A 13,237-nucleotide genomic window follows, 5' to 3' on the forward strand; every position below is an offset into this window, starting at 1 on the left:
GGATTGAAATCAGTTGTTCAGTGATGCATTGTAACAGCTTTACCCTGTTTCCTAACTAGTTCACCCCTAAACACGCTGAGTAATGGCTGCGAGTCTTCCAAATGCCTGTAAACATAGCTCTTACTATTGCTCATGCACTTTTCAGGGAGTTAAGCAATACTTTGTTTCTTGTGTACATCTATGGAAACAGAGCTCCACTGGCTGACACTGCATGGTGTCCATATAACTTGCCAGTATTTAAGACAACTCTATTTAATGTTCTAAAACTCCAGTTAAACTTCTATAAGAGTTAGCAAGCTCAGTGCTACGGAAGTAAGTTTTTTCCATGATTTGCATAAATTCCAAAGGCCTGACCTAGAGAGGCTTAGAGAATATAGTCCTCCTGTATCATAGTGCAGCTCTGCTTTCCAGAGACCTTCAGTTACTCTGGACAGCAACCATCCATGGATAGATGCATAGTATGGTGAAGGAGGATTATATACTTGTAGATGAATATTCATGTTACACAGTGCATCAGACTTGATTGGTGACTATTAAATATTCTGGTGATTTTTTTTTTTCTTTTAATGCTTAGCTCAAGAAGGGGACTTAGAATAAACATGATAGTATGGGGTTTGATTTAAACTATGTTTTGTGTGTATGGTGTATGTGTATATGTATATAAAATTTACCCATCATTCTGAATTGTAACATTGTCTTTAATTCCAGGTACGAGAAAATGATTAGTGGAATGTACCTTGGAGAGATTGTTCGCAATATTTTGATTGATTTCACTAAAAGGGGATTCTTGTTTAGAGGTCAAATTTCAGAGACACTGAAGACCAGAAGTATCTTTGAAACGAAGTTCCTTTCACAGATTGAGAGGTAAGAGTGATAAAAGATACAGCTTTGCTTCAGTTGAAATAGTCCATGTCTCATTAATAGTGATGGTGAGGGGGAAGAAACATTTTAAAACCATGGTCAGCAGTGTTTTTGCATGGTGGGCCAGCATGATCTTGGGTCCAAAGAGGGCTGGTACTAGCACCTGCCTGCTGCCACTTTTCCCTACTGCCTGGCTGCCTTATGTGGGTAAACCCTCTAGCACCATGGGCTAGATTCAGTGGCTCCATGGGCTGTCGGTTGCTGACCCGTTTTGGAACATTGTTTCTTAGCCTGTTCACTTCTCACTGGACAGCGTCTATATTGTGATTGTTGCATAAAGAATTATGAATATTGGCAAATTTTGTTTTTTCTAGAATTAAACTTCAGTAGATCATACCATTTGTGCCTTATTTGCATACATCTGAGCAAATGTTCAGCAGTCATTGTTACTGAATCGCATGTTAATTTGTAAGCTGTAAAGCATCACTCCTTCAAATGTTTATGTATCTGCTTAAACTTAAGCAAGCCAGTATACTCCTTGAATTCTGTGGCCTATAACATACGAGTAAAGTTAGATATGTGATTGTTCGCGGGATTGGGGCTTACCTGACAAGCTCTAAGGTTTTTTTGTTTTGTTTTGTTTTTTATTAGAGGTGCACAAATACATCAGTCTGATATTGGATTGGTACCGATATAAAGAAAACTGTCTGTATTGGATATTGGCCTGATGGGGCTGATAATTTGGCTGATTAAATGCTTGTGCTGTGCGCAGCTGCAGTGCAGCACTCAGGCAGCAGGGAACACAGCCAGCAGCGTGGAGAGCTGCTTCCAGCAGCTAAGTCCGGTGTGGTGGAAGGGGTATGGGGGAGGCAGATCAACACCCCCCACAATGAAAGAGGGGGCAGGGGCAGGCGATGCCTAGGCGGGGGAGGGTCAGAGCCATGGCTTGTGAGGGTGGGGAGGCGGCTCCCACTGCTGCTTGGACGCTAGGAGGGCACAGGGGGGCATGTGCTCCTTGGTTCTGCTTGCGGCGGGGCAGGCTTCAGACGGCTGTGCAGGGCTTTCCTTGGGGGGAGAGCGGGGGTCTGAGTTTGGACACCTCCCTCCCCCATCCGGTGACAGATCCAGAAGTATGGGAAGTGGACTGATCAGCCACAGGGGGACCCCAGGTGCCCCCCTGCCCCTGACCCAGGAGGCACCAGTAGCTGAGCTGGGCAGCAGGAGATCCTCCGCATGCTTCATGGAAGACCCAGAAGTGGACCAAAAGTATTTCTAGTTCACTTCTGGGTCTGCTGCCGAGCATGCAGGGGAGCCCCCTTGCGCTCCTGTGGGGTGCTTTATCCACCCCACCATCTCAGCGTTCACAAGCCTGGTACCTCGAGGTACGTAGAAAAAACATATAAAGCTGCATCTATTGCCGAATCTTTGAATCTCTCCGAATTGAATTGGAGGCTTCCCATTTCAGTTTGGAGAGATTAATGGGTCTCCTGATTCGATTCAGATACTGAGATTCAGCTGCCAAATCTCCTCCGAATTGAATCATCGACTGAAGCTTTGCAGAGCCTTACCGCCATGGTGGTGGAACTCTCCAAGAAGCTGGTGGAATTAAACCACCAAGATCTCTTGGTGGTTTAATTCCAGCAGCTTCTTGGAGAGTTCATGAAGCAGTTGGTGCTTCATAGAAAAACACTGAGATTTTATAAAATTTTTATGAAAAACTAGTTTCTTGGGAAAACCTTTAATAGCAAATTATAAGGAAAGGGAACTGAAAAAAATCCAGATTGTTGAAATGACAGCAAGCGTAAGCTGCTGCAGTATTGTTTTAGCACGTGTTGATTATTTCATTGCTCATTTTATCTCTGAAGCAGTCAATATAGAGGGTCAAGTTTCTTCCCCACCCCACCTAGCTGACTTGCATCTATTGTCTCCCATTGCATCTGATCCTCACTACCATGCATTTTGCATTTTTACAGAACTGAATTTTGCGTATTGGTTTCTGTTCCATCTAGTACGTGGTCACTAACCGGTGGATCTTGATCCACCGATAGATCTCGGAGCCTCTTGGAGTTGATCCGAAGCTGAGGTGGGGGGCTGAGTGCCTGCATGCATGCCCGCGCCCCAGCCCAGCAGGTCAGCTCCATGGGGGAGGGAAGGGAAGGGGGCTAGATTGCAGCACTGTCTCACTGTGGAGGCCTCAGAGGCAGGAGCAGTGGTAAGTTGAGTGGGGCCCCAGCCAGGTGAGACTTATCTGCTGGGGAGGCACACCCTAAATACTTTTTTTTCCCCTCTGTCTTGATCTGACCTCCTCTTCCCCGTAGACTTATCTGCTGGGCGGGGGGATCTAGGAGAACACAAACACCAGCAGATTCTCCCTGTGCCTGAAAAAAGGTGTTTTGTGCCCAAAAGATTGTAAAGAACAATTTTTCCAACTATTTAATTGGTCTAATAAAAGATAACACATTTCCCCAAAGAACCCTGTCTGCCGTGTTTGACATTTTTCCTGTAGTTATTCATACCAGACTGCAGCAAGAAATGAGGTCAAAAGTAGGAGTCACACACCTGAATGCTCACTTGATTATCTCAGTGAACACTCACTGTGGTTGTGAGACTGATAAATACCATTCTGAAAACTACAGGTTAGTATAAAAAATACAATGTTGTTTGAAGTCTTTTTCAGGGATCTGAACAAACACCCTGTTCTTCTTTCTTTGCAGTGACAGGTTAGCTTTGCTTCAGGTACGAGCAATCCTTCAGCAGCTTGGTCTGAACAGTACCTGTGATGACAGTATAATTGTAAAGACAGTGTGTGGGGCAGTATCACGGAGAGCAGCTCAGTTGTGTGGAGCGGGAATGGCTGCTGTTGTAGATAAAATAAGGGAGAACAGAGGATTAGAACACCTGGAAATAACTGTCGGTGTAGATGGGACTCTGTATAAACTACATCCGCAGTAAGTATTTGGTTTTTTTTCATAATTGTTTGCATTAAGCTGTACGTTGCTGTAGGTTTGGTTTTCTTTGAAGCATCAGATACCAGTCTCTGTTTCAGTTAATAGCAAGTGGAAACAGCTCTAAAAACAATGACACAAGGAAAATTGAGAGAATATAATAGGAGCAGTGAAGTACAAATAACTAGCAATAGTATTGCAAACCAAAGCAATAACATTTTATTTGTCTGAGAACAGAAGTATAAGAGGGAAATGAGGCCATAACTTGGGCACCAAATTAACACTTTCCTGGCTCCTGAAAGGAAACGACAGAACTTTGCATCCAAGTTTGATAATGTTTCTTTGGAGGAAGTTTGTGCGTAAGAGTGAGCAGGAATGTAACTTAAGGGGAGGCAACCAGGGTGCCGTTCCCTAGCACCAACCCTGGGAGTGCTGTGGGGGTGGGGTAGGGAGAGGTGCAAACATAGTAGCTGCCATACTGCTGGTCTGGCTGCCACTACTGGCAGCCTGGCTGCAGCTGCTGCCCCATATTGCTGAACTATTTGCTGTTGCTGTTAATTTAATGTTGTATTGCATAGTGTCTAAATTCCGCTCAAGGATTGGAGCCCTGTCGTGTATATCTTCTGTACACACAGATCTTATGAAAAGATAGTCCTTGCTCCATGGATGGAGTCTTTAAGTAGTAATTGGATATTGGAGACATGCTGGGTGCCTGAAAGATTACAAGCATAGGTCCTGTGTAGGACACAGGCTGAAAACAGAGTCCTGTAAATCTACTCTGTGCATTAGGAAAAGCATTTGGAGGTGACGGAGCTTAGTGTAGGTTTCAGATTTCTAGAAGCTGAATTGTGTTAGAAAATGTTGTGAGTTTTGAGAGGCTGTTAGTGACCAGAAAGTTCAGTATATCTAGACTTTCTAAAACAGACATAATAGTAAAAGCCAGTGCATTCCCAACCCAATGTTGTACACATGCTTAAGTTGGACAACAAGCAAGTTAGGCTCTAGAACTGGACTGTTTTAAAGATGCATAAATTTAGTCTCCTAGAATCCCCTTCCCATAATCCTGTTCTGTCATCAAAGAGGAGAGCACCAGGGGTAGGAGGCAGAAGCAAGCTGCTCAGGTACCAAAGACAACTCTTCAACAGTTGCAGGGATCAAGGAAGCTGTGCCATGGGCCTCCCAGAGTCTTTGAGAAGAAGAATCAGCCACCCTCAGAGCTCAGTCTTGTATTAGTGGCGGTAGGAAGGAAAGAAAGAACAGGAACCAATGTCCTCCCTCTACCTCAGAAGTAGCAGGTTGTGGCAGCTATACTCCTTTTCTGCCCCCAAAGGGAGGAGCAGATGGGAAGCCAAGGGGGTGGGAGCAAGTTAGTTACCACTTTGGTTCCTTTGCTTGTAATGAGTATCACCGTTACTACATCTGCAAACCACCTGCATCCCCCAGCATCATTCTTTGTCTCTATGTGGGTTTAGCCAGCGTTCTGAATCTTGTTGGCTCAAAACAGTGCTCAGGGCAGAGTCCTGTACAGATGTTGGGCCTACAGATGGTGCTGGGTTATGCTTACAGCCCCATTTCTTTCCTCCACAGCTTTTCAAAGATAATGCACCAAACAGTAAAGGATCTGGCTCCAAAGTGTGATGTGACATTCCTGCTTTCAGAAGATGGCAGTGGGAAAGGGGCAGCTCTCATTACTGCTGTGGGATGCCGACTTCGTGACGCTGAACAAAACTAAGCTCCACAACACTGGTCCCAATTCTGCCTTTTGAGCACTTTCTTATAAAGCAATGACTCTGTAGTCTGAACTGGTTAAAGAAAAAAAACAAAAAAAACCCCCCAAACCAGAATCTGCTGCTTTATTGAAAAATACAAGTAAACGACATGCATAGGATACAAAATAGTGTGTGTGCTGGTGATAGTATCTCATCCCTGACCTCCCAATCTGCATGTTTCTTTTTCATCTTGTTGGCACATTCCCCCATCTGTAGGTCACTAAAAATTGGTTTATAATTTATGCAGCTGTCAAGAATTATTGTTTAAAATGACAGCCAAATACTGTACACTGAGAGCTGCTGTTACTCCATATGAAACGTGTTCTCTTAGAGCAGATACCACCTCCATGTTAAATGCGTGCGAATGTGCTGAACATGAAACTAAGGTGTGTACGCTTATAGAAATGGAAGTAACAATTCCCGCCTGCATTTCTGCCACCTGTTGTTCCATTTTAAATGACCATGGAAATCTTACAGTGTATCAGCACTGTGTGTTCACGTAACTCTATAGTAGGACTGACTTATTTGCCTCCTTGATTTGTGTTTGTCAGGTAAAAGTAAACAGCTTTGTCCCACAAATCTGGTCTCGCTGGTATTTCCCATTGCTTCTGTGAATAGTGTTGTGTTACCAAGTATAAAATGTTTTGTTTTAAATAAGAAAATCTTTACAAATAAAACCAAGTGATTGATTGGGGTAATCCAAATCTCTGGATGTGGGAAATCTGTAGATTTGTGGTCCTTATTCAGACTTTGCTGTATTCTTCAGTCCAGTGTTTCTTATAAAAATATTTTCTTTTCTCTCTTGTTAATACAGCTGGTTTGCTGTTCCTGCTAGTTTGTTGAATTGGCAACTGAACAGGCTGAACCAGATATCTGTCAAAAGTGTAAACTTCTGTTTCTCACTTTACAGTAATTAGCTTTAAAAAGTTTGCCTAATTAAATGCAATTAAAGAGCTACTCAAAACGTGAATACTCAGCAGATGATCCTAGGAAGATACCAGGGCCAAGCTTTTGTTTTGTCTTTTGAGGGCCCATGTGCGTAAACCAAAAACCAAAAGCTGACCCAGCTATTCCAAGGACTCAAGGAACACTACTAATTATGTGTGCATTGTGTGTCCTCTTTTGTGTCAAATTGATTATTCCATCATTATAATTGCATAGCTGGTATATTATTTAAACTTAGAAGCAGTTAAAACAGTCTGTTTGTAGTAACTTTTGCAAGTCCCCCATTTTTTGATTTGCAGAAATTAAGAGAACCTTCTGCTGTTTTTAATTCCTCATTTTCTAGTAAAAATGGGGGCCTCTGCTTGCTCTGTCCTTTCTTTTTCCCTGCAGGAAATAGATTTGCAGGCTTCTTCTCCCCATCTCCACCTTGCCCCCAAGATTTGGATTGCCCTAGCTGTTGATAACATTTTAGTATGCATTATGGTGCACTGTGATTGAATGTTGTAAGGTAACATGTGAGTTACAAACAGTAATTGCAGCTTTAAGTTTGTGTCTACCTGAAAATTGCATGCCTATCTGGTTTTGCAAAGGTAGGAAGTCTTTTAATTTGCACACTAGTAGCAAAGATACTAGTGTTAAGTGGTATTTGTGAAAATATTAAACCTTTTTTGATGTGTGTTAATTGGTGTCTAGTGATTCTTTCTGGAGGAGGTTCTGTTGGATGGTGGGTCAGCACTTCGGAAGACTGCTGTTTTGTAAAAGCTAACGCCTTATCTCAATGGTATCAGTTTGTGTTTTTCCCAGGCTTATAATGCTTTACTCAGGAGGAGTCTGCCAAGGTGACAAAGGCTTGGGCTACTGTACCAAAGCAGACCTGGGTGGATGGATGTCTACTTGGTCAGATATGCAGCCATGCTATGATAGTTGTATCAGCAAATCTGTGTATGCACCTAGTGAACCTGCAGCTTCCTTGTCTAGCATTTGCACATCTACCTATGGGGGGTAATTACACATCCCTCCACTGGCATGCATATGTGATGCCCTCATTTGCATGTTGAATGCCCTTTTTCATGCACTAATGTGCTCTTGCAGGTCTACCATTTGTCACTGATTTGAAACTATGATTCATAATCTCTGCATAATTTTTTTAGCCTGCCAAGGCTCAGATGAACATCTTAAACTTCAAATGATGGCCTATATAAAGTGAAAAGTTTTGTGTTCTGAGCAGAGGTGTTTTTTGGGGTTTTTTTGGGGGGGGGTGAATTTGTTGGGGCTTTGGGTGTAAGTTACATTTTCTGTCATTTCAGTTTCACAGATCTTATTTCCACAGAAGCAGTATATTATGTTAGAGATGACTGGAGGGAGAATATTTGAATCTGGATTTTGAGCACTTCAAAATGTGGGGATGTTTTAGCTACAGAGAGAATTACAGGATAGCAAAATAAAATCAGGATATCAAAATTTAGGTTGTTAAACCCTTATGTTTGTGGGGTGCGCCTGTATATATGGCTGTAGGTTGGATCCATCTTTTATAATTTATACTAAATATGGAGAAGCAGTAAATACAGAGATTACTTTGTGTCTTTTTAACAGTGAGCGTTTCTATAATGGGTGATAGTTGATATATGAGATTTCAAAAAACTGGATTTTTTTAACAGAGGCTTAGATATATTAGGATTTTCTCTCTAAACTGCTTTGTTAAAGGTGAAGTACAAAGTTTGAATGTATCTTGAGAAATGTCTTAAATTTTGTGTTGAACCATCAGTAATTGAGATGTGTAGGACATTATTTTAAAGGTTAATGGCTTGCTGAATAAAATTCCCACCCTGTTAATTTTTAAGTTTGTTTAAGATTTTTAACAATGATAATATAAACATTATATTTTCTGGGGAAAATGTTGTTTATATACTCATGCCATGCTGGCACCTGCTTATGCTGCTCTAGTTGAGGATCCTTGAGTATTTTTCTTACAAGGGTCTTGACAGCATATTAATGAGTTTCAAAACAGGCAATTTTTGTTTTTTCTAAGTTAGCAGAAGGTGAAAATAAAGCTCTTCCTAATTTCTGAAAGTATTTTGTGTTCCTTGTTTCTTTATTTTGCTGGGATGTTGAAATTCTGCAGACATTTTTCCCTTAATGAACACAAGAGATATATTAAAGCATTGGTGTTTAGAATGAAGATGGCTTTTAATGGGAGAAATGATCTTTAATTATGTGCATTTGACTGCAATTTAGTATTTAATAATTTGTAGATTAAAACATTATTCATTATGGACTACAATCTTCTTGTTACTTTGTCAATTATGGTAAAGTATTACTGTATCTAATAAGACGTGAATAGTTTCCTTTTTCAACTACTACATCAGTTAAATGGCGTATCTCCCCAGAAACCAACTTAGGAGTCTTTTGTAAACTTCAGCCCTGACTTAAAACTGAAGAAATCATTCAGTGATATTTGGATATGAACCAGGAACAGGCTAACAAAAAATATCAGTGATCTGATCCAGCAAAAGGTGCCTATGAGCATGAAGGCCATATCAGTTATGGGAAGCTGATGATGCCAAAAAAGTCTATCCTATCCTATTCTTACTGATCCCTAGAAGACATTTGACTTCCTATCCCACCCAATACCATGACTGTTCGAGTTCTCTTCTCACTAACCAACTTCACTATATTACAGTAAGGAACTTAAGTTAGCCACATAGGGTGCATCTAGATAAGCATGCACGTGCAGTTTGTGGGGTTGTAGACCTGTCTGTAGTGCTGCAAACTACACATACCGGACATGCAGGCATTTGCTACATTGCCCACCAATGGATTTTGTCCAGCCTGTGGCATGTCCCTCAGTCCTGCCCAGCCCAGGCAGAAGGGGCATCGTGGGCCATGGTATGTGACTGGTCTTGCCATCCCAGGCATCCAGTGAGGTTGGGGTGGTCTGATGGTGGAACCCACTTCCTGGCAGCCCCTGCAGTGGTGGCTTCTTTCAGCTGCTACCATGCCACCCCCAGTCCTGCTGCCCTGCACCCACCGCTGGTGAGGGATCTGCATGGGCTAGGCAGATGAGCTGGGGCCATGGGCGGGTGGGGAGCAGCATCCAGGAGTGGTACGGGTGGGTGGGGCTAGGATCATAGAGCAGACACAGTCTAGGGCTGGGGCCTGAGGCAGAGCCATGATCCACTGAGGCGGAGCGCATGTCCCTGCGATAGGCACTGGTTCCATGGGCAGGGGCATGTGGGAAGCAGATTGCAGCTCTGCCCCAGGCCCTGGCCCAGTACTGTCACTGTCTTGTGATCCTGGGATCTCTGTCCAGGAACTGTGCAGACAGGGCATGCAGCCAGATGGACAGGATGGGGTTGCATGCAGGCAGAGAGCTGCATCTGGGAGTGGGGTGTGTGGGCAGGGCCAGGATCACAGGCTGGGATCTTAGAACGGTGACAGCATAGTGCCGGGGCCCAGGGCACATGTGTGATCTGCTTCCTACACTCCCCTGCCTGCAGAACCAGTGCACATTGCAGTAATATGCAGGCAGTAGATGGTGGCTCTGGCCCCACACTGTCACCATCCCGTGATCCTGGCTATGCCCGCCTGTGACCGTAGCCTGGCCACCTGGCCCAGTCCAGAACAGATCCACTTACAGGGAGTTTTGGTGAGTTGTTGAGAATGGTAGGGGTGCTAACTTAGCATGGCAGGAAGTGGGGTGAGTACTCCACATCTGGAGCACTGTGTCCAGTTTAGGGCTCCTCCCTATAGAAGGTATGTGGACAAGTTGGAGAGAGTCTACTGGCAAGTAATGAAAATGGTCCGGGGGCTGGGACACATGACTTAATGACAAGAGGCTGAGGGAACTGGGCTTATTTAGTCTGCAGAGGAGAAGACTGAAGGCGGGGTTTGATAGCAGCCTTTAACTACCTGAAGGGTGGTTCCAAGGAGGTTGGAGCTAGACTGTTTTCAGTGGTGACAGATGACAGAACAAGAGGCAATGGTCTAAAGTTGCAGCAAGGGAGGTTCAAGTTGGCTGCTGGAAAAACTTTCTGACTAGGAGGGTGGTGAAGCATTGAAACAGATTACCTAGAGAAGCAGTAGAATCTCCATCCTTGGAGGCTAGGATGATTTTAGCTGGGGATGGTCCTGCTTCGAGCAGGAGGTTGGACTGGATGACCTCCTGATGTGCCTCTCAACTCTAAATTTCTGTGGTGTGGGCATGGTGCTCACCAAATCTCCCTAAATGGCTCTCCAGCCCAAATAATTGCCTATCCCTGATCTAGGGAAACCCATAGTAATGAGCAATGGAGCCTTGAGATAGCTAGTAGTAGCATTTTGACAAATGCCTATGGCAGAATCTGTCTCCTAAATTGCTTCTAATTCAGTGGTCCCTGATTGGTTGATCAGGAAACCTCTTTTGGTCGATTCTGGGCTAGGGTAGGGCCTGGGCATGTGTGCACATGCGTTCCCTGCTCTGTGCCCCCTCCCACCACCAAGCCCAACAGGTCAGTCTGTCGGGGAGGGAAGGGATGGGGGCCAGATCAAGGCACCTGTGGTGAGGGGCAGACTGAGTGTGGGACACAGGACCAGGAGAAGATGAGTGAGGCCCCAGCCTGGCTGGGTGGTGGGAGGATTGTAGCCCAGGGGGCTCATCCAGGTGCATGGGGGGGTGGGGCTCTTGCCTCTGGGTGCACCCCAGTGAAGGCCGTGGCGGCCCGTGCCCCCACCCCATCTCTGTGCGGGGTGGAGGTAGCACAGGTGCCTGGATCAGCAATGAGGGAGGGAGTGGGGTTGAAGCAGGTGCAGGCCCTGCAGAGCCAGGGCAGGGTGTGGGATGGAGCTGTGAGCGGCTCATCTGGGTGGTGTAGGGAGGGGGGACACACACCCTGGCAGGGCATGGGGGGCATGTGCCCCTGGATCTACATGTGGAGTAGAGTGGGCCGGGGCGGGCTGGGGCTGTGCTGGGCTCTTCTCGGTGCAGGTATTGGGCTATGCTGTGCTCGGGCTGGGTGGTGGCACTGGGAGTGAGGCTATGCGTGGCGGGGGGGGGGGGGGGGGGGGGGTTCAGCCACCCAAAAATTTGCATAACCCCCTAAGCCATCCTTTCAGTGCCCCTTGGCACCATGGGATGACAGGTTGGGAGGCTGTGCTGGGCTCTTCCCAATGGTGGGGGGCTGGGCTATGTTGTGCTTAGGACGGGCAGCAGCACCACTGGGAGAGGGGCTACCCAGTCCCCAAGGCCCCTTCCCCCTCCCTCTGCCCCTACCTGCTGGGGAATGCACCCCCAAGTAATTTTTTCTCCCTCCACTTTGATCTGCCCTCACTTTTCCTCCACACACACACGTACCTGCTGGGCAGGGGTGCGGGGGTGGGGTGCATGGTAGATCTTGGGTTGCTTTTAAATTCCAAAAGTGATCCGCTTAAAAAGGTTGGAGACTGTTCTAATTCATGTATGAGAAAGCATCATGATAGCTGCCTTTAAACCCTAGTTCAATTTCTCTCGCAACTTTTTCCTTTAGTTTTTTATCTCTTGTTCTTTATTTAGAAACATTCTAACAGGGAATTTATTTCTTGTTTCTCACTATAGAATAATGGTAAGCTCCTTCCCAGCTCTTTCCCAAAGTGAGCTTCTGGTAGCTGAGAATTGCTGATCTAGATGAGGTGCCAGGAGATTCTTTTAAAGGTGGCTCAGGTTTCTGTACAACATTGGCACTGTGAGGTGTGCAGACACCTACACATGATTCTGAAGGTTAATCTAGAGATTTCAAATAGGACTCCATTGCACAAAAACATTCTGACCCTATTCTCAGTTCTTTGCAACAGAAAAATTGCTCTATTATTTTTCTGTAGTCAAAAAATGAGTGAAAGCTAAGAGCTGGCATTTTCTGAGGAGTGCATTGAGTCTAACAAGGTTGAGAACCACTGCTCAAGATTCAAATTCTAAAAGCTACTATGCTGTTTTAAAACTGTTCTTTACTTCATCCTGTGCTACAGTTTTCTGAGAGCTAGTGCCACAGTTAATAGAATTGCCTTTCACATGTGAACAAGACATTGTTTCTGGAGAATCAAGCTGTCTGACCATGGGATCATCAGCTGACTAGCATCAGAACAAGGAACTGCTTTTAGGAACATTTTGAAATCGTTATATTTTGAAAGTTATGAAAAGAAGACACATGGTCCTAACCTTTGATCTGTTTGTTAGGTAGGTGCAACCCCATGGACCAAATTGAGTCCCACAGTCTATAACTTAAGCTACAGTCTACAACTTAAGCTACAGTCTTTGTATGGGTGGCCCCCAATCTGTGTGAAGAGAGTTGACCTCTGTATAGAAGTGAGGGTCTAGCCCAGGGCTGGGCAATTATTTTGGCTGGAGGGCTGATAAATGAGTTTTGGTGAGCTGTTGAGGCTGCCAGGGTAGCCCCACCCCATGACAGGTGCCCCACCGCCTGGTTATCATCTTGAGACTGGAAGTCCTACCCCTAATCTTTGACCTTTGCCACCCAAACTCCCTCCCGTTGCCCCCAGAAGTACTTCTTTTGGGGATGGGGGAGGGTTGGTATCTTAGAACTGGAAAAAAAAAAAATCAGACGATAAAAATCAAACATCTACTGTAACACTGTAATTTTACTTCCAAAAATAATTTTGTCCTGATTTACATGTGTTTGCTTAGTGTACATAGAGATGATTGCATAATAGCTGAAAAATTAAGTCTTGCACTTGTATATTGTGTGTAGG

At 44.7% G+C, this 13,237-nt stretch overlaps 1 protein-coding gene across 1 annotated transcript in view; it reads left to right on the plus strand.

Annotated features, from left to right (window-relative positions):
* HK1 (hexokinase 1) overlaps window positions 1-7,202 on the plus strand; it is a 73,116-nt gene extending 65,914 nt beyond the window's left edge. The window contains exons 16-18 of the mRNA XM_090058031.1: window positions 709-864; window positions 3,576-3,809; window positions 5,394-7,202. Of these exons, the coding sequence (XP_089914157.1) occupies window positions 709-864; window positions 3,576-3,809; window positions 5,394-5,538 (535 nt within the window). The 3' untranslated portion in view covers window positions 5,539-7,202. The remainder of the gene's footprint in view (window positions 1-708; window positions 865-3,575; window positions 3,810-5,393) is intronic.
* Window positions 7,203-13,237: the final 6,035 nt, after the last annotated feature.

The sequence above is a fragment of the Crocodylus siamensis genome, chromosome 7 (assembly GCF_052110815.1).
Source record: "Crocodylus siamensis isolate JL-2025a chromosome 7, ASM5211081v1, whole genome shotgun sequence".
NCBI classification, from domain to species: domain Eukaryota; kingdom Metazoa; phylum Chordata; order Crocodylia; family Crocodylidae; genus Crocodylus; species Crocodylus siamensis.